General features: G+C 49.0%; 1 protein-coding gene across 1 annotated transcript in view; it reads right to left on the bottom strand.

Moving 5' to 3' along the window:
• Positions 1-2,285: 2,285 nt before the first annotated feature.
• The window catches only part of Lats2 (large tumor suppressor kinase 2), a 51,194-nt gene continuing 34,846 nt past the window's right edge, over positions 2,286-18,633 (bottom strand). The window contains exons 3-8 of the mRNA XM_050152165.1: positions 14,682-14,814; positions 11,623-12,917; positions 9,592-10,174; positions 8,945-9,127; positions 7,162-7,268; positions 2,286-4,400 (exon numbers count right to left, since the gene is read on the bottom strand). Of these exons, the coding sequence (XP_050008122.1) occupies positions 3,918-4,400; positions 7,162-7,268; positions 8,945-9,127; positions 9,592-10,174; positions 11,623-12,917; positions 14,682-14,814 (2,784 nt within the window). The 3' untranslated portion in view covers positions 2,286-3,917. The remainder of the gene's footprint in view (positions 4,401-7,161; positions 7,269-8,944; positions 9,128-9,591; positions 10,175-11,622; positions 12,918-14,681; positions 14,815-18,633) is intronic.

Below are 18,633 nucleotides of genomic sequence, written 5' to 3'. Positions count from 1 at the left end.
AAAAACAAAAAAAAAAAAAAAAAAAAAAAAAAAAAAAAAAAAAAAAAAAAAACAAGCAAACAGATTGACATTAGATGCCTGTAACACTAAAAGCAGGGAAAAAAGGATGATGGACAAAGCCTGTATGCTCAATTTTCACTTTAGGATTTTATACCCAAGCACATTTTCAGTCTGGTAGAAAAGGGGGCATTTTCATCATACAAATATTTTTCCAGGCACAAGTCATAAAAGAAGGTCTGGCATCTGGCAAAAATGAGATCCAGCCCAGGAAGAGAGACAAAGAGAACGCCAGAGATGACAGCTCTTTGTCAGGGTTGGAGAGCAACCCCATCCAGGCTGGAGGAGGACGAGGCTCCTGGAAAACAGCCTGGCCCTGGGCAGATGCTCCCGAGAGACTGAAACAGGAAATGGGTGTGGGTGGGGTGAGCTGGAGGGTGGGTCCTTCACCCCCATAAAAGAGGAAAAACCTCAAACAAAACCAAACCCTCTGAAGGCTTAGACAGTAATGCAAGCTAGAAAAATAAGGTAACAATTCTAAAAGGGAAAAATAAACATAACCAAGATACATTATTTGGTTCAAAGACTACTTACATATGCTCTTAATATTACTTATATTGAAAACTCGTCATCTAAAGATTACGACAGAAATAGATTAAGAAACAGAGGTTGAAGTAGAGAATATTAAGAAATGACTGTAATACACAGCTAATAAAAGAAAATATTTAAAGTAAGTAAATCAAGATAAATCTTTAAAAACATGTAAAGGTTTTTTAAAGAATGGTTGTTTGGAGAGAAGTTGCAAGAGACGGAAAGATGACTTTTCCTTTTTCTTTTTGGTTCATTTTGGTTTTTCGAGACAGAATTTCTTTGTGTAGCTCTGGCTGTCCTGGAACTCACTCTGTAGACTAGGCTGGGCTTGAACTCACAGAGATCCGCCTGCCTCTGCCACCACCACCCGGCCAGTGCTGCATACTTTTTTTTTTTAAATATTTATTATGTACACAATATTCTGTCTGTGTGTATGCCTGCAGGCCAGAAGAGGGCACCAGACCCCATTACAGATGGTTGTGAGCCACCATGTGGTTGCTGGGAATTGAACTCAGGACCTTTGGAAGAGCAAGCAGTGCTCTTAACCTCTGAGCCATCTCTCCAGCCCGCTGCACACTTTTAATACCAGAATTTTTGAGAGGCAGAAGCAGGCAAATCTCTTTGAATTTGAAACCAGCCTGGTCTACACATAGAGAGTTCACGGACAGTCAAGACTGCATGATGAGACCCTATAACAAAATGAACTATCCCAGAAACTGAAGGCCAATGTGAGGGGGCTGTTTCCAAAACCTTACTAGAATACTATGCAGTAACAATAAAGAATGATGAGTTGGGATCTAGCTTAGTGTAGCACTAAGGTATGCATGAGGCCTTGGGTTCAAGCTCAGCATTGCAAGAATAAGTTTCCATGATGAAAAGGCACAGTATTCTTGCATGGTACAGCATGTTTCTCCGTATAGTGCTCTTCTCCCAGGATGCGCAATTATGACTACTTGTGGTCTGTAGGGAAATGAAATGACTTTTAAACCATAGTCAAAAGAAAGACTACCCCAGAGTAAACCAGACATCAGCCACTTCCAACATAAGGCTGTGAGCTCGCCATCATCGCTCACCAGTGTGACTGTTGAACGAGGGGGGGATTCTGGCTTATGGATGCAGAGGGCTCAATCTGTGGTCAGCCTGTTCCAAGTGAGGGCCTGAGGTGAGGCTGATCGCTCAGCGAAACAACCCACCCTACCAAGGACAAAGCAGAGAGCTAGGAAGGGGCGGGGCACAGCACGCACTGCAGGCTCTCAAGGGACCTGGGCACAGCATGCATCCCTAGGGTCTTCCTGGGGAAAGAGAGTACTTTCTACCACTTCCCAACCGTGAAAGACTCCAACATGGATTAAACCCGGGCTCAAGGCAGAGACCCTACCTTCCAGCTGCTGCTAACAGCACCACTAGCTTGAGGGGTACACCTAAACCCTAGCCGAGTTGCTCCTCCACCTGACTTGATTACCTATTGTCTCTGAATCTTAATCCGCTCAGAAACCCTGAACAGGCGTATTTATCCCCATTCTACAGATGACCGTTTACAGATGTCACATATTCTTAGGTTGATTTGCACTCTCTCTCTCTGGCCTCTGTTGTCAGAAACCCGGCGGCAGGTAAACCAGTAGGAAAACGTGGGAGGCTTCAGAATGCTTATTACGAAAGGCCTTACAGGTTCCAGCAAAACACCACCAACGAGAGACTTGGGTTTAAAGTTTTAATAATAAATTGTGCCAGTAGAAGCTTTCAAAGGCAATGATATATCAATAAATAATAGTTAAATCGAGTTCCTGAGAAAGAACCTACCACACGAAACTATATGAGAGCGTTGTAAATGACACGGCGTTACTCTAAACTAGCGAGAAGACTGTGAGTCACAATACAAGCACAGCAGACTTCAGAATTCGCCATTCATACAAATGTAAACCACGACACAGGAATGTTTCTTAGACATAGGTAAATTTGTCAGTGTTTCTGCCTAGATACATACTAAGTAATGGGTACACTATGCTAAGACCCTCGAGGAAAACATGTGGAATAGGATAATGGAAACGTGATGCATTCTTCTTTTAAAAAGCAAAAGAAATTGAATGTATTCAAATAGAAATCACTTTAAATAGGAACCATACTAATTTGAAATAGGAATATTTTGTGTTTATCTATAGTTATATATACACCTATATGTCTAAGAAAGAATGTATGGCTTGTTTTTATACTTCAATGTCACTCTGAAGAATCCTTTTCTTTTTACAAAGTTAAAAAATGCGTTGGTTAAGCCATATTAAGATTTGACACCTCAACATATGAAAGAAACACAGTCTCATGGTAACACCTTGGCTGACTGAGGTAACAGGAAACAACACTTACCTCGCCTGTAGGTGTGGGAACCCGTTAGTGAAAAAATGAAGTAGTAGGCTCCTGCCACACCTTCCACATACCAAGACTGACAGCGTACTGGACTACAGAAACGGACAGAGTGATGTGATTATGTCCAATGTTTTGGCAGAGCTGAATTAATCCCTTTTGATGTGTTTTATATATGACAAACGTTTACATTTGCCTCCAAAGAACCCAGTCATATGCAAGACACACACGTTAAAGAAAAGAAAAATCACACTTCAGTTACACATATGCATTTCTTTAACAATAAGGGCTACAATCATCACCCACACAATACATTATCAGCACACTTTCTAGAATACCTCATTTAAAAACATATTCACAGGACCTGCTGTGAACGGCAAGATACGGTAATTTTATATCAGGAACCCTGCCCGTGCAGCGCTTCCCACAATCAGACACTGGAGTCACCACCTTCTCTCTGCTCACTCTTCCTAGTATAATATGCAAAGGAAAAAGCACAAAAGCAGCTTTTAAACGTTACATCACAATTCTGAAATGTGGGGATATAAACAGAGCACTGTGTAGATGAACGGTCTCCGGGACCCGGAGCGGAGCGCGGTCTTGTTCTCACTTATTGCACAGACTTCTCATCACATGTTCTTTCTAAATGTGGACAAGTGCTATCAGATAAAAACACAAATGGAAGGAACAGCAGCATGATTTGTCAAAGTTAATCCTTATAATTTAGTAAGAAAAATGGGTGTCCATAAAATAAGTGCTCTTTCCATATTGTACTGGAGTTTTAAAAATATTGTTTTGACGCAGTGAAGGTCCTCAGAGGACCAATTCGAAGTCATGGTGACCCTCCCTGTTGCCCATTAACCAGAACTAGAAACGAAGGATCCCTAACTTGAGTTTGTCTTTAAAAAATCTTGTTTCGTGTTTTCTTGACAAAGATCAGAGTTTCACAAAATGTGAGGCCACTGGCACTTTTACACGTACACTGGCTGGCAGCTCTCGGTAGCACCCTCCAGCTCTGCATCCCCCTCATCTGTGCTCTCGGCTGGCTCTGACGGCTTCGGGCACCGGAAAGGGTAGCCGTTATCGTCGAAGAACCTGCGGAAGGTGAACTCGTAGAAGGCGTGCTCCGGGTGCTTGCTGTTGGGGGATGCCAGTGTGTCCCAGGCCTTGGTGCTCTCCCCGCTGGCCTCGTGCCAAGGGCTTTCTTCATCTACCGGGTCAAAATTGGAGGTGTCCATGGGGTGGCTGATGGTGGGGACGTATGGTGCGGGCTGCTTCCGTATGTCGCGGGAGAAGTCGATGGCGCTGAAGAACGGGTGTGCCTTGAGGTCGTCGGCCCCATCCCTGCCCAGGCGGTTGTCAGCTGAGCAGCACAGCCTGGTGATGAGGTCGCGGGCCTCGGCGCTCAGCTTCACCTGCGTTGGGATGTGTAGCGTGTTCTCCCAGTTGATCACCTGTGGGGAGCAGAGCTGGGGTTAGAGCTTCCGCAACCCAGGACTGCAAGGCTGCGGCCTCGGACAGCTAAGGGCTGAGCCTGTCACAAAAATCTTCAGCTACAGCAACAGGTTTCTGTTGGGCCACCACAGCGCTCACTTGGTGTTTACTGAGGCTGGTGGCTGGTCTCTGGGATTTTTCTTTTCTTTTGAGGTAACTGACACCAGCCGGCCTTGGCCTCATCTGGGTGGTCATTAAGTATGTCGGCATGAAGCCCTGCGTCCTTCCACACACTGTGAAGAAAAACCTAATGCTGTCTGCATTGCTCAGGCTCAGGCCCGGAGTGGGCCTGGGCAGTGGAGCTGTGGCTGCTGGGGAGGCCTGATCTGCAGCAAGGGTTTTAGGGGGACCAGAACTATGAGATGTGACCCGGGTCTTCTTGAATATGATACCAAGACACCAGCAGGAAAGAAACAGTATGTTGGATTTCATAAAAATCACAAACTTTTGTGTCGTATGATGGCACGCATCTAGCAATCTCAGCACTTCAGAAACAGGGCAGGCCAGCTGCAGGCTCAAGGCCAGGCTGGTCTATGCAGTGAGTTCTGGGTCAGCCAGGGGTATGAGATTGGGGTCACTAGCTGAACTTAGAATGAAGAGGCCAACCGTAAAGTAGACTGTGTCTGCACAGCACACGTGTGTAAAGGACTTAATATCTAGAATACAGAGAGAAAGAACTACACCAACATAATCTGAACTTTAAAATCAGGTTAAAGACTATGGGCCATTTCCATAAAAATACATGGGTGGTAAATGAATACAGGAACATATATGCTTGATACCACAAATGACCACGGAAATCTGAATGAAAACCTCACCCCCAACACACTACCTCACCCCCCCCCCATGAAGATGGCTGTTATTCCAAAAAGGGGGTTGGGCTGGGTGTGGTAGTGCATGCCTACAATCCCAGCACTCAGGAGGCTAAGGCAGGTGGACACTAGTAAGTGGTGGCAAAGATGTAGAGAAAATGAAGCCTGGGCACACTACTGGAGGGAAATGTCAAACAGAGGTTACCCAGCACGGGTGGTTCAATGTGTAATCTCAGAACTGAAGGAACCGGAAACTGAGACAGGAGGATGACTCAAGTTTAAGGTAGTCTGGTCTATATATAGTAAGACTGTTTCAAAATAAATAAATAGATAAAAGGATGGAAGAATGAATACATAAATATAAACAGTTTGGCAGTTCTACTAGGGAAACAGAATGACTGTGAGGAGGGCTTGAAAGAGAGGCGATGCACCTGTGTGCACTGAAGCAGGAGCCTCAGGAGCCGAGAGGCAGGAGACACCCAGACACCTGCCAACCGGTGAACGGAAAATAAACACACAGGACACTCACTAATTCAGTCTTAAAGGAAATCTATACATGCACAAACAGGGATGAGCTTTAGTATATTATGCTAAGTGAAAGAAGGCAGTTAAAATAAGACAACCAAGTGTAGAGTTCCACATCTGTGAGGTTCCTACAAATGGCCGGGGAGAGGGAATGGGAGAAGTTATTTAATGGGTACAAAGTTTCTGTGTGAGATGGAAATGTCCAGAAATGGTTTGCAGAGCCCTGTGTGAACACACTCAAGGTTAACAAATCACACACTTCAAAACTGTTGAACGTGAACTCCACGGCATACCCATGGCCACTAAAGAAAGGTCTGGCTTAGTGTCATGTAGGCACATCAGTGAGTGGTTCAGCAGTTCAACTGGTAAGCAGGAAATGCCAAAACCAACCGTTCTCTCTCTCTCTCTCTCTCTCTCTCTCTCTCTCTCTCTCTCTCTCTCTCTCTCTCTCTCTCTCTCCAGGATTTCGTTGTGTAGCCTTGGCTGTCCTGGAACTCCCTTTATAGATCATAGATCATGCTGGCCTTGAACTCAGATCCACCAGCCTCTGGCTCCCCAGGGATCAGAGGCCCGCACCACCACTTCCCTCCAGCCCTCTGTGGACCAGTGTCTTCCACTCCACCATGGACTAATCAGGATGTAAGCACCCTAGAACCCTGTTTCTGTAAGTTCACTAAAGAGCTCAGGTTTTCAGCTTAACTCTGAATTCAGAAAGTGGCTGTGAACCTAAAATGAATTATTAAATGATTAACTGACAGGTACAGTTTTTTCAGCGAGCACTGGGAATATACACAACTAGCCATGGTGACACAGTATCCAAATAAGCACACTGGCTTCTCTACCGTAGGGCTGGGTTTTTCTTCAGGGCCCAGACAGCGAGCTGCTCCACAGCCGCCACTTGGACTTCACTGTGTGTGGTTCCTGCTTGGGAACACCAAGAGGGCAGACAGATAGGTAACAATGGCCTAAAGAAAATTACAGGTATACAAAGACATTAAAACTCAGGCCTAGGGGCTGGAGAGATGGCTCAGTGGTTGAGAGCATTGCCTGCTCTTCCAAAGGTCCTGAGTTCAATTCCCAGCAACCACGTGGTGGATCACAGCCATCTGTAGGGGGGTCTGGCGTCTTCTTCTGTCCTTCAGGCATACAGACAGAATATTGTATACATAATAAATAAATATTAAAAAAAAAACTCAGGCCTAGCTCTGTTGTTTTAATATAAAAAATTCAAAGTATAGTAAGAATAAGAGAGTCTTTTCTTTGGACAACCTACTAAAATGACTTCCACTTTTATTCTAGTCAGAAGAGGAGACCCAAGGTGGACCAGGGCCGTGGAGAGCACAAGGCTCTGAGTCACACAGGCACACACGCCTTGCTTACTTACCTTCAGCTGGGTTTCCGTGGGGGTAGGTGCCAAGAAAGGGGGCTGCCCAACCAACATCTCAAAAAGAATCACGCCGACACTCCACCAGTCACAGAGCTGTGTGTACCCTGAAAGACAGCATTCCCTTAGTCCCTCAGCGCAGGCTCCCCTCGGCCTGAGCACCCAAGTGGGCTGGCTCAGAGGAGGCACTGTGCTAATAGAAGGAGAGATCTGTGGAAATGCACGCCCTCAGGCAGGGGGCTTAGTGCAGCTACAGTGGGGTCACACAAAAGGGCAAGAGACACGGCCACGGATACTGGGATTTCTTTATTTTTACTCACTGGTCTTCATAAACACAGGATGCTTTTAGAGTAAGGAGACAAGACAGTCATTAAATATTTTTATAACTTGAGTGTGTGCGTGTGTGTGTGGACACACTATGTCATATGTTTGAGGTCAGAGGACACCTTGTGGGAGTCCATTCCTTCTTTCTACCATGGGGTCTCAGGGATGGAACTCAGGCTTGGCAGTGCTTTACCCCCTGTTATGGGGCAGGTGTAGAAAGCAGGACAGCATCCTAGAGAATTACGTAACTTTGTTGAGGATGACACTGAAGATCGGGGTGGTGGGGCTGCCTACAAGGAGGCGGCGGAACAGGTTCAGTTATCTCCCATGCACTCGCACTTCTCAGTCAAGCCAGGTTTGCTAGTAGGCTCTACAGCAGGAACAGCCAGGAGGGGTTTTGGACTCTACCTTCATCTACCTCCTGGCACTGATGGCTGCTATAGAATACAGAACAGTATGCTGGAGTGCGGCACCTCTCCTGGGCACCAGAATTAGCATTTGTAAGCTCTCAGGAGATACCTTTGTGTACAGGGCTGAATGGATCAACAGCCTGTATCAGCACCACACTGAAGGAAAGTCTCATCCTGCGCCCAGTCAGACTAGGTCTAAAGGTACAATGTGAACAGAAAGACTGTGTCTGGATTAGCTGCAAGGTCAAGCTGACAGCCCACTGTCTCAGTGGACCACAAAAGACACACTCAGGGTTCCTCCAGGTCTGAAGCAAACATTGGGTCCAGACTATCTATCCAGGAAACCAATTTCACCAACTAGTAATCTGATGCCCATAAAGGTTTGCATATTATTACCTCCTAGGAGTTTTGGGCCTAACATGGAGAATTCATTTGCGTGGCAGACATGGAGTAATCCAGCCTGGACAAGGGAGAGATTAGTTAGAGCTTGAAAATGGTGGGCTAGGGAGGGTAGTGGCCCTAAGACCCCAACAGTTTCATCCGCTGACTGCATTTATTCATTTATTTTTGTGTCTGCATGTATGTGTGCAGCATGTGTATGCAGTGCCTGTGGAGATCAGAAGAGGGCACTGGATTCCCCTGGGACTACTATTAGCTGCGAGCAACCACAGAGGGGCTGGGAATTGAACCTGTGTCTTCTCAAAGAGCAGTCCATGCTCTTACCAGTGAGTCATCTGTCCAGCCCCTAGCTGGCCCTGAAAGTCAGTTAGTTGGAGAGTCATTTCCTTGGACCTCAGGTGGAAAGCCCACGACCCATACTCCTCAGTTAGAGGGTGAGGGAATACATCAGCTTAATCCTGGTGAAAGCAAAGGCCCCTCCAGATGAGAGGGAAGATGATGGATGGAGCTTTGTTGCTAGGGAAACCATCAAGCTCCCAGGCGTTCCTAAGCACAAAAATACAACAGGAATATTTAAGAGTCCTGGACACCTACTGCTGAAGCTCTTACAAGGCCAGACAGTGAGCTGGGGAGGGAGCAGGCTGGCATACCTTTGCGGAGAAGCACCTCGGGCGCGATGTAGTTTGGTGTCCCAACCAGAGAGTGAGCCAGACACCGCTGGTGCTGCTTCTGAGCTCTCTGCTCCAGGGTCTTCAGTCTGTCTCCACAACGACAGTTGGAAACATCATCCCAGAGGTCACCGGGCTCCATGCTGTCCTGTCTGATGTGGTTCCCTTTACCAGGGGAAAAGGTGTGGTGACAGAAAAGAGCAGAAAAGAATATCACTTCTGAGTCAGCACTGCAGCCAGTCCACAGCTTAGACAGAAAACCTAACTCTGGCCATGTCAGCACTCTCCTCCCACTGACAAACCCAGGCCTGCTGCATGCAGGAAGCCCTCTCTCACTGAACTACTCCAGCAGCTTTGAGATTGATTTTCCAAGGTTTCTTTTAATAGGACAGTGTGGAGGAAAGAACCCTTCAATGGTCAAAATCTATTGCAAGAAAGTCCACTAACAAAGAAAACACCCTTAGATATCATACTGCTCCCTTGGGAAGGAAAGACGCCACTCCAGATCACAGTAAACACACCAACAGGTAATTGTGAAATGAGTAGTTAGCATAAAGGCTATGCAACTGCCTGGTAGGGCTGTCCCCATGTGGGTGCGGGTGGTGCACACAGTAGGCCTGAAGCAGTACCTTTCTGGTAGTACTTGGAATTGTGAGTCCACCTGAATCCGGTGCAGAGGCCAAAATCTGTCAGCTTAATGTGGCCATCCAGGTCGATTAAGATGTTGTCGGGCTTGATGTCCCTGTGGATGAAGCCCATCTTGTGGACACTCTCAATGGCCAGAGTCAGTTCTGCGATGTAGAATCGGGCCAGGTGCTCAGGGAAGACCTCCATCCGGATGAGCAGGCTCATCATGTCCCCACCAGGGATGTAGTCCATCACGAAGTAGAGACTCTCCTTGTCCTGGAAGGAGTAGTACAGCTTCACCACCCACTCGTTGTCCGCCTCAGCCAGGATGTCCCTCTCGGCTTTGACGTGGGCCACCTGGTTCCGGTTCAGGACGTCTTTCTTCCTCAGAGTCTTCATGGCGTACAGGGCGTGAGTGTCCACCTTACAGGCAAGGCACACTTCTCCAAAGGCGCCAATGCCCAGAGTTTTGATTTTCACAAACATGGACTTGTCCATCTTGGCCCTCTTGAGTCTGTTGTAGTTGGACTCCTTCTGGTAGAGGATCTTCCTCATCTGCTCCTGCTCAGCCTCACAGAGTCCAGCCTGCACACGGGAAAACCAGAGAGTGGTGTTAGAAGGACCCACAGCAGCCAAGTGTGGGGCAGGGCCACCCTGGAACAGCGAGGACTCCTCAAAATGACGAGTCTACAGGCAAGACACCAACCAGCCTTGATCTGTGAACCTGAATGTGGACATCCACCTCTGCGTGCAACATCCATCCACACGTATGCAGATATGGAATCAAAGAAAAGTCTTTCTCTACGTGATTTTGGGTTCCTAAAACCCAGGGAAAACCACTACCATGACTATGACTAAGAAAATGTCTGTGGAAAACATCCTGGAGTCCACTGACTATTATCATTCTCTCTCCCTGAACTCACTAGCTACACTTCAGTAGCTTAAAGAAAATGGGAAAACACAAAACAAGCAATGAATCGGGACCAAAAGGAAATGAGAACACAAATTTAAGTTTTAGAATTTGAAATGACTGGTTTGTGCAATGTAAATTTAATATCTCTTTTACTTACTTATTTTTTTGTTTTTTCGAGACAGTTTCTCTGTATAACAGCCTCAGCTGTTCTGGAACTAGCTCTGTAGACCAGGTTGGTCTCGAACTCACAGAGATCCGCCTGCCTCTGCCTCCCAAGTGCTGGGATTAAAGGTCTGCACCACTGCTGCCAGGCATTTACTATCACATTTAAATTTAAAATAATGTCATAAAATTCAGAGGTCCCCAGTTCAGTCCCCAGCACCCACGTGGCGGCTCACCATGTAATTCTAGTCTATAATTTTAGTTCCAGGGGATCAAAAGTCCTCTTCTGACCTTCAGAGGCACAAGCATGGTATAGAGATATATATGCAAGCAAAACACTCACATGAAAAGAAAATCTAAAACAATACAACACACATACACAAACACACACACTATCTCCTGGGCATCTGAAGCTGCAGCAGGACTGGGAGACCCAGTTCTATGGGGGTTACAGGTGGACATGTGGTCTCAAAGAAACAAGCCCGAAAACACTATGATCCAAATTAGAAAAATGGACCAGCAATATTGTATTTCTCTCTCTCTAAAATATCTTTTTTTTTTTTTTTTTGGTTTTTTGAGACAGGGTTTCTCTGTGGCTTTGGAGCCTGTCCTCGAACTCACAGAGATCCGCCTGCCTCTGCTGTGCTGGGATTAAAGGCGTGCGCCACCATCGCCTGGCCCTCTCTAAAATATCTTAGAAAACTTTTTAAACATTCTTTTTAAATGTTAAGAGCAGGTAATCTTTGATGTGCTTTCTTCAAAAGTAAGGAAGGACACACATTAATCCATTTGCTGACTGACTTGCAGCCAGGGTCCTCAGAAGGGAGGCCACACACTGTGGCTTCTCCAAGTGTCTGGCTCATGCGGGGGTCTATGAGAGGGACGTGTGATGATGGTGCATAGCTGCTACAGTGGACAGGGGAGCTTGGAACAGAGTAAGGAGGAAGAGGGAAATTACTTTGGCCATTTCCTGCTCCAGCTGCAGCCTCCGGCTGACCTTCTGCTGGTAGGTTTTGATGACATTCTCTACATGTTGTTCCATGAAGAACTTGAAGGCACAGGGGGAATAGCTTTTGATGCGGGACTCTCTCTTCTCTTCCTCCTTGCTATTCTTGCGGACGGGCACCGGGGAGGTCTGGATCTGTTTTTTGTCCCTGCTAGCTTTGTCTCCCTTGGTACCCTTGTGGCTCTTGTCGCTCCTGTCCTGCTCGGCGCCCCCACGCAGACTCTGCTCGACACCTGCACATAGGCTATCCACATCCAGGTTGTATTGCTCGGCCTTGCTGGGTAGCAGCAGGTGCTTGGGGTAAGGTGGCGGTGGGCACCTGCGCTCAGAGCCACCATAGTCCACGTCCAGTGGGTGCTGGCCTGTGCTGCCTTCCTTGGTCTCCAGGCTCTCCGTGGAAGGTGCTGAGGGTGCAGGCACCCAGGCAGGGTGAGAGGGACCCACGGCTGTCTGGGGCTCGGGTCGCAGTACACGCACACTCTTTACAGGGTGCAGGATGTGCGCAGCCGTCACTGCGGTGACCGTGTTGGGGGCGGGCAGCGAGGGCTCGGGCTGTGGGCTGCTGAAGGAGTTGGTCCTGCTGGGCCCTGTCCGAAAGGCCACGTGCTGCCGGGCGGCCTCTAGACCCTGCTTCTGCAGCGAGTCACGGCGAGTCAGTGGGGCTGCAGACCAGGGTCCTGGGGAGCCCAGCTCATACAGGTCGGCATTGAGGCTGTTCCTGGATGGCGTCAGAACTGCCTGCGTGGGGCTATCGCCAGCGAAGGTGGGGCCCCGCGCACCCAACACATGCAGTGGGTGGGCCCCGGGAGCCACAGTGGCCGGCTTGTGGTGCGCAGTGGTATACAGCCCAGAGTGGGCAGGGAAGGCGAGGCTGGCAGGAGGGCCACCCTGGGCTTTGGCCAGGCCGGAATAGGCATCTGGTGGTGTCTTGCTCTGGAAGGAGGGGCTGCGCTGCACCCCGTATCCCGGCTGCTCCGCTACCAGATGAGTGCGACCATAGTGTGCGCCCGGGAAGTGTGCTCCAGCCTCCGCCGCTGCGCTGTAGCCTTTGGGAGGGTGCTGGTGACCAGGGGTGCTGTGCAGGCTGACCCCCGGGAAGAGGAAGTCTAAATATTGCCGTGGCATCTCCTCCAGCACAGCAGGGCCCTCATAGTTTGCACCTCCCAGCTGGTGGTAGGATGGGAATGCTTCCCCTGTGCCCTCGAAACTGGGCCTCCGTGTCACCGGGGTGGGCACCATGCCCTTTCCTGCAGAGGAAAGAATGAAAAGTCAGTTTAAAAGCACATAGGGCCAGTGGGCTGCTACTCACAGGTTGGTCCTCACACTAGCCCCAGCTTTGGGCAAATGTGTAAGGTCTACTGAGAGTCGCAGCAGAAACTGCTCTCTCTAAGGCGGCAGGCAAGGTAGGGGGGAGATGGATGATGGCGTTGAAGGCCAAAGAGCATTTGCAAAGTCATGGGTCAGAGGGGGTCCCCTGTCTTAGAGGGCACAGCACCCAAGGCCAGGCTCCAGCCATGCTAGGGAGCTACCTGGGCAGTCAACTCTGTTTTCTCCATGACGTGCAGTTCTTTGGGGAAGCCAAGTTTACTCACTGTCATGGTTTCAAAAGGGCAGAACTATACCCACTGTCCAAATAATCATCTTCCTTTCGCCTATTTCCCAAATTAAAGATTTGCTGGGTTTCTGTCTTCATTAAGGATAAACAAGGTAATATATACCCAACATAACTAAGAGCAAAACCATGAAGAGGAGATGGAGAGACAGGAAGAGTGCAGGGGACCCAAGTTTGGTTCCCAGCACCCGTATCAGGTAGCTTCCAACTGCCTGTAATTCCAGCCTTTGAGAATTCTGTCCTGGCACAATACTGCAGTCAAGTGCGCACGCGCACATACACACACACACCATTAAAAATAAAAATCTTTTTTTTTTTTAAATATTTATTTATTTATTATGTATACAATATTCTGTCTGTGTGTATGCCTGAAGACCAGAAGAGGGCGCCAGACCTCTTTACAGATGGTTGTGAGCCACCATGTGGTTGCTGGGAATTGAACTCAGGACCTTTGGAAGAGCAGGCTATGCTCCTAACCTCTGAGCCATCTCTCCAGCCCAAAAAAAAAAAAAAAATCTTTTAAAAACTCTTTAAAAACAACCCACAAAGTGTCCCCCTCTCTACAAACACCAGGCATGCGGATGGCTGCTGCTGCTTCCTTACTCCTGGCTTATCTGTTTTGAAAATCTTTCCTCATTTAAAGTGGATGCCTGGACAAGACAGAGGCCCCTTTCACTTTCCTACATGGACTCCTCTGCTCTGCCCCACCTGGCAGAGGACCCTGACGCCCAAAGGTTGTGTCTTAACCACTCGCAGCACCGCTCTCTGGGGCAGACCCCAGAATGCCAAGACCCAAGAAAGAAGGCCAGTCAGAGCTGGTGGGTACAATTCCTTTTCTCAAGAAACCAGAACTGTATATCCCCTAACAACACAAACACTTCGAAATCCCGAGATGTCCTCATGTAGGCTGTTCCTGAGGTCTTTACCGAGCAGGGATTACACACATCCTTTATCACACTCCAGGAACCACAGCCCATCCACTCCACCTCTGGAGAGGAGCATCCGGGCAGTAGGGGAAGCAGAGCCAGCAGCCCCTGTCCTTCCGGAGCTGACACACTGCTCACAGCTGCAGCCCTGAGAGCTGCCTGCTACCGGAGGTGAGAAAAGTGTGCTTGGAGTTGGAAAAGCCTTCCTTTTTGAAGACCCCCCCCAGGCCCAATAAAAGGTTTTAAAAACTTGAACCACCTCCCGCCCCCACTTAAAGATTGGAAAAATTCAACAGAAACATAAACCTTCTAGATAGTAACATAGGTGGCCATGAAGAGGAGTCAGAGGGTCAGGTGAGGTTAAATACCAGGACTGACCCTCAACCCCAGATCAACTTTCAGGGACAGGTCTGACTCCCTGTGTAGGCTCCACTCTCAGACCACAATAATTTCCAATTCACAGTCACCCTCACCTGGGGAGGTCTGCTTGATGACCCGGACAATCTGCTCATTCCTGGGGTCCAGGTAGCCCATCTTACTGATGTACTCCAAGGCTGCTTCAATACTCCTACTGCCTGTTTGCTTGAGAGCTCTGCCAGCCATCTCCTAGGAAGAAAGAAAGCAAGGGATATCACCAATGTCACTGTCATCACCGCCACCACCAAGCCCTGGTGACTCCTCTCTGTGGCTGCTGGGGCCCTGCCACATGCTGCAGAAGACCTGGAGCACACGTGGTGGTTGCAACCATCTGTCCACACCACACCATGTACCATGAAGAGCTTGGATCAAGCACGTGCAGGGCCCCTGATGGTGCCTAGAATGAAGTACACTGGCAGTAGGAAACTGGCCTTGATCCCAGCTGCTCAGCTCTATGCTGACTCTGGAATCAGCGGAAATGCACTGGGTGGGAACAGGGAGAAACTGCTGAAGCCATTTACGAGATGCTTACTGAAGGGCTCCTGCTGACAATGTCCTCTGCCATCTATAGCAGTAAGAAGCATAGCAGTCTCTGTGAAGCCCCTAGAGCTTTGTCTGCACAGGACATGTCCCTTATGCCTTTAATCCCAGAGACAGAACTCTGAGTTCAAGGCCAGCCTGGTTTATAGAGCAAGTTCCAGGACATACACAGTCTCAAGACAAAGCTGGGGCAACTGTGGGGTGCAGTCTTCAGGCACTTTGGGGTAGAGGAAAAGGAAGCAGAAGGGGGCAGAGCTAGGGCAGCTAAGCCCCTGAGTCTTTGGGGGCTGTGATAGGGTACCAAGCACCATAAGAAGAAAATGTGGGAAGAAGGCACTGAAAAGGGGGCAGGATGGCAGCAGGGGACACACAGAGGTGTTCAGCAGGAGGCAGGCTTGCTGTGGAGAAGAGAAATATTGGGGGGGGGCACTGTTCTTGCCGTTCCTGGCACCTGAAAATTTATTCCAGTCTGCTTCCGGGGAGAACTCAGGTATGGTGGTGACTAGGTAGGCACGTCTCTATAAGTCTGAAGCTAGCCTGCTCCACAATGCAAGTTCCAGGACAGCCAGAATTACACGAGAAAACCTGTCTTAGGGCAGAAACCTGTGAGTAATCTGGCAGGGTCTAAATCGCCACAACACACAGCTCCATCCACCCACTTCACACGGTGCCTAGAACAAACCAAGCACTTAATACTAACCATGTGGTCATCAACACTAAATCCTGTTCTCTGTTCTTGGCTGTGTGACAGCTGAGTGGTAAAACAAAAGGCGGGGGGGGGGGGGGGGGGGGGGGGGGGGGGGGGGGGGGGGGGGGGGCTGGACTCACTGTAAAGTCACTGGCCAGATCTGGGATTCTACAAGACTGCAGGGATGAGCCTAGATGGAGGTCCGTGGTGCCACTACAGAGAGGAGGGGCGGAAGCGAGAGCTCAAGAAGCAGGCTGGCCAGTGTTCACCATCTGCAGTTGCAGGGCTCAGACATGAAGCACTATCCGGCTCACCTGGAGCTGGTGGTGACATCTCAGCTTCCCGACCTCATGGCTAAGCTATGTGATGAGGTCATGTCTACACAACTCTCAGGACTCAGAGGAAGGCTGCCCTAAGACTGCATCTCAGCACACCACCTGAAGTCTTTTGTTCCCACCAAAAATGTGCCAAGTGGAGCTGCCCCTAACCACAGGCCTTTGGCAATAAGGGATCAGCTGCTTTATGGGTCTCTTGCAGGGTGGGCTATCGGCATAAGTTCCTTACTGTCAGGACCTGCCAACAGCAGGAGACAGAGCTTGTCACCTGTATATGAGGTCAAGCTCCGGGAGTTTACTGTGCTTCGGATCTAGGGACCTGGCCAGGAGTCTAGTGAAACCTCAGGGCAAGACTTGGAATGGCAGGCATGTTTGAAATCAGGAACCCAAGTGACATCCATGAACCAAGTTTATAAATAAAACCTTCACTTCTGCCCTTTGCATTGTCTGTCCATCTCCACACGGTTAGCAAACCCATACTTTCTACACACCAACTCTCAAATGTGCTCCTGCACATATTCTAAACGACTGTGGCTCTTGCTTCATTTTGTGGTGCTGGGGATGGGACCCAGGGCCTCACATAGGCCGGCAATGTTCCACCGCTGAGCTCCACCCCCAGTCCCCCACACTTGTGTGTTAAGAGCTAAAAGAAGCTCAGAATCTAAGTCCACCATGAGCGTAGGTCTCAGCAAGCAAGGACAATACATATTAAACTATGATGGGGTGCGGCAGGGGGTCTCCAGAGGACCCAGTGTGGCTGAACTCCAGCAGAGGAACCTGGCCTCTTCTCCTTTCTCAGAGCACTAAGCCAGTGTTCTGACCACTCCAAAAAGCCGTGCTGAGCTCAGAGACAGAGGCAAGCTACTCAGTACGTATGTGCACACATGCGCACACAAGCACACACTTGCGCATAGCTGCGCAGCCTTCACAAATCTACCTACTCTGACTCTGAGCACGTGTTTCCTCATCTGGGTAGCGGAGGTACCTAGGGCTGCACTAGGGATGGAAGGAGAAGATCTCCACGTCAGCTGCAATACTTCCCTTAAGTGTCTCTGGTAGAAGATATAAAGATGATATTTGTCCATTTTAAGAGCACCTGGGCCGGGCTATGGTGGCCTTTAATCCCAGCACTCGGGAGGCAGAGGCAGGCAGATCTCTGTGAGTTCGAGACCAGCCTGGTCTACAGAGCTAGTTCTACAATAGGCTCCAAAGCCACAGAGAAACCCTGTCTCGAAAAAAACCAAAAAAAAAAGAAAAAAAAAAGAAAAAAAAAGAGCACCTGGGATCAAAGACCTCTAATACTTCTTATTTTATTCTTTTAACCACAATTATCTAAAACAATGTGCTGAGCTCCTTTCACCAGCCTTGAATACCTACCTCTGGCTTTATCTAGATTACAAGCCCAGGTTAGGCTCATGGAAATGGCCAGGTCTTCCCTCTTGGTCCATATGGGGTCGCCAACAGCATGTACAGAGAATGTCCACCATAGCCCCGCCCACCCCACCACCATGATTAGTGCCTGGACATTGCTCCCTACAGAGACTGCACACTGAGAGCAGCTAAACCCGCTTCCTTGGACCAGCCGTACACTGTAAACCCCGCCTCCTTGTTTATCTAGCTGTGTAACCACATCTGCTCAGCTGTATGCAGCAACTCTGCCTCCATTCAACCATATAATAGACACACCACGGTTATCTCCACCTGAGAGTCCGACCCCCCACGCCAGCTTGTCTGTTTTTCTTCATTCTCTTGCCCCGCAGCCCAGTCGGGTCAAGTCCCTGGCTGCTGTACTCCATTCCTAGGCACCAGGCTCAGCTGCCCTCTTGATGCCCTGCCAGAGTCGCTCAAGGCTGGCCTCTCATGTGAGGGGATCTGCCCAGCTTCTCTTCTGCGGCAGCTGCATCGTCACTCACTGTCCTCTCTGTCCAAGCTAGGAAGCCTGCCCTGTCTGCCTGGCTACCCACATGACAAGAACCAACCAGCTGGGAGGCCCCCCCCCCCCGACATACTGGAAATGCCAGTGACTTCACTCTCTGTGGCCTGGGGGCTGCTGGGGGAGCGAATCTGTTGTTACAGGTTCACCCAGCGCCCAGGCAGGCAGAGGCTGGACTTCCAGCTGCTGTACAGCGGAATGGTTTCACTAGCATCCCTAGTGACTGCAAGTTATTTCAATTCAGTGACAATTTATTATGTATGGAGGAAAGAATTTCCTACGCAGATCCTCTCCCACCCCTTCCTGGTGAGGAAGCCGTATCCCATGCTTTAACACTCCAACAATGAGGTTTGGCTGGGACTGGAAATGAAGTGCTCTGGCCTTGCTAGTCTTCCAGCGCCCGCATCGGTCTGCAGCTGCCTGTTTCTGAGCCTCTCACAGAACTTGTGATTTTCGTCCACGGTTGGGAGAGTGGCTGGGTCCACAGACCATGGTGACTGTTACTTATTTCA

This window comes from Alexandromys fortis, unplaced genomic scaffold, assembly GCF_014885135.2.
Source record: "Alexandromys fortis isolate MF-2015 unplaced genomic scaffold, M_Fortis_MF-2015_v1.1 scaffold_75, whole genome shotgun sequence".
In the NCBI taxonomy this organism is placed as follows: domain Eukaryota; kingdom Metazoa; phylum Chordata; class Mammalia; order Rodentia; family Cricetidae; genus Alexandromys; species Alexandromys fortis.
This window is presented reverse-complemented; position numbering and strand designations above follow the sequence as displayed.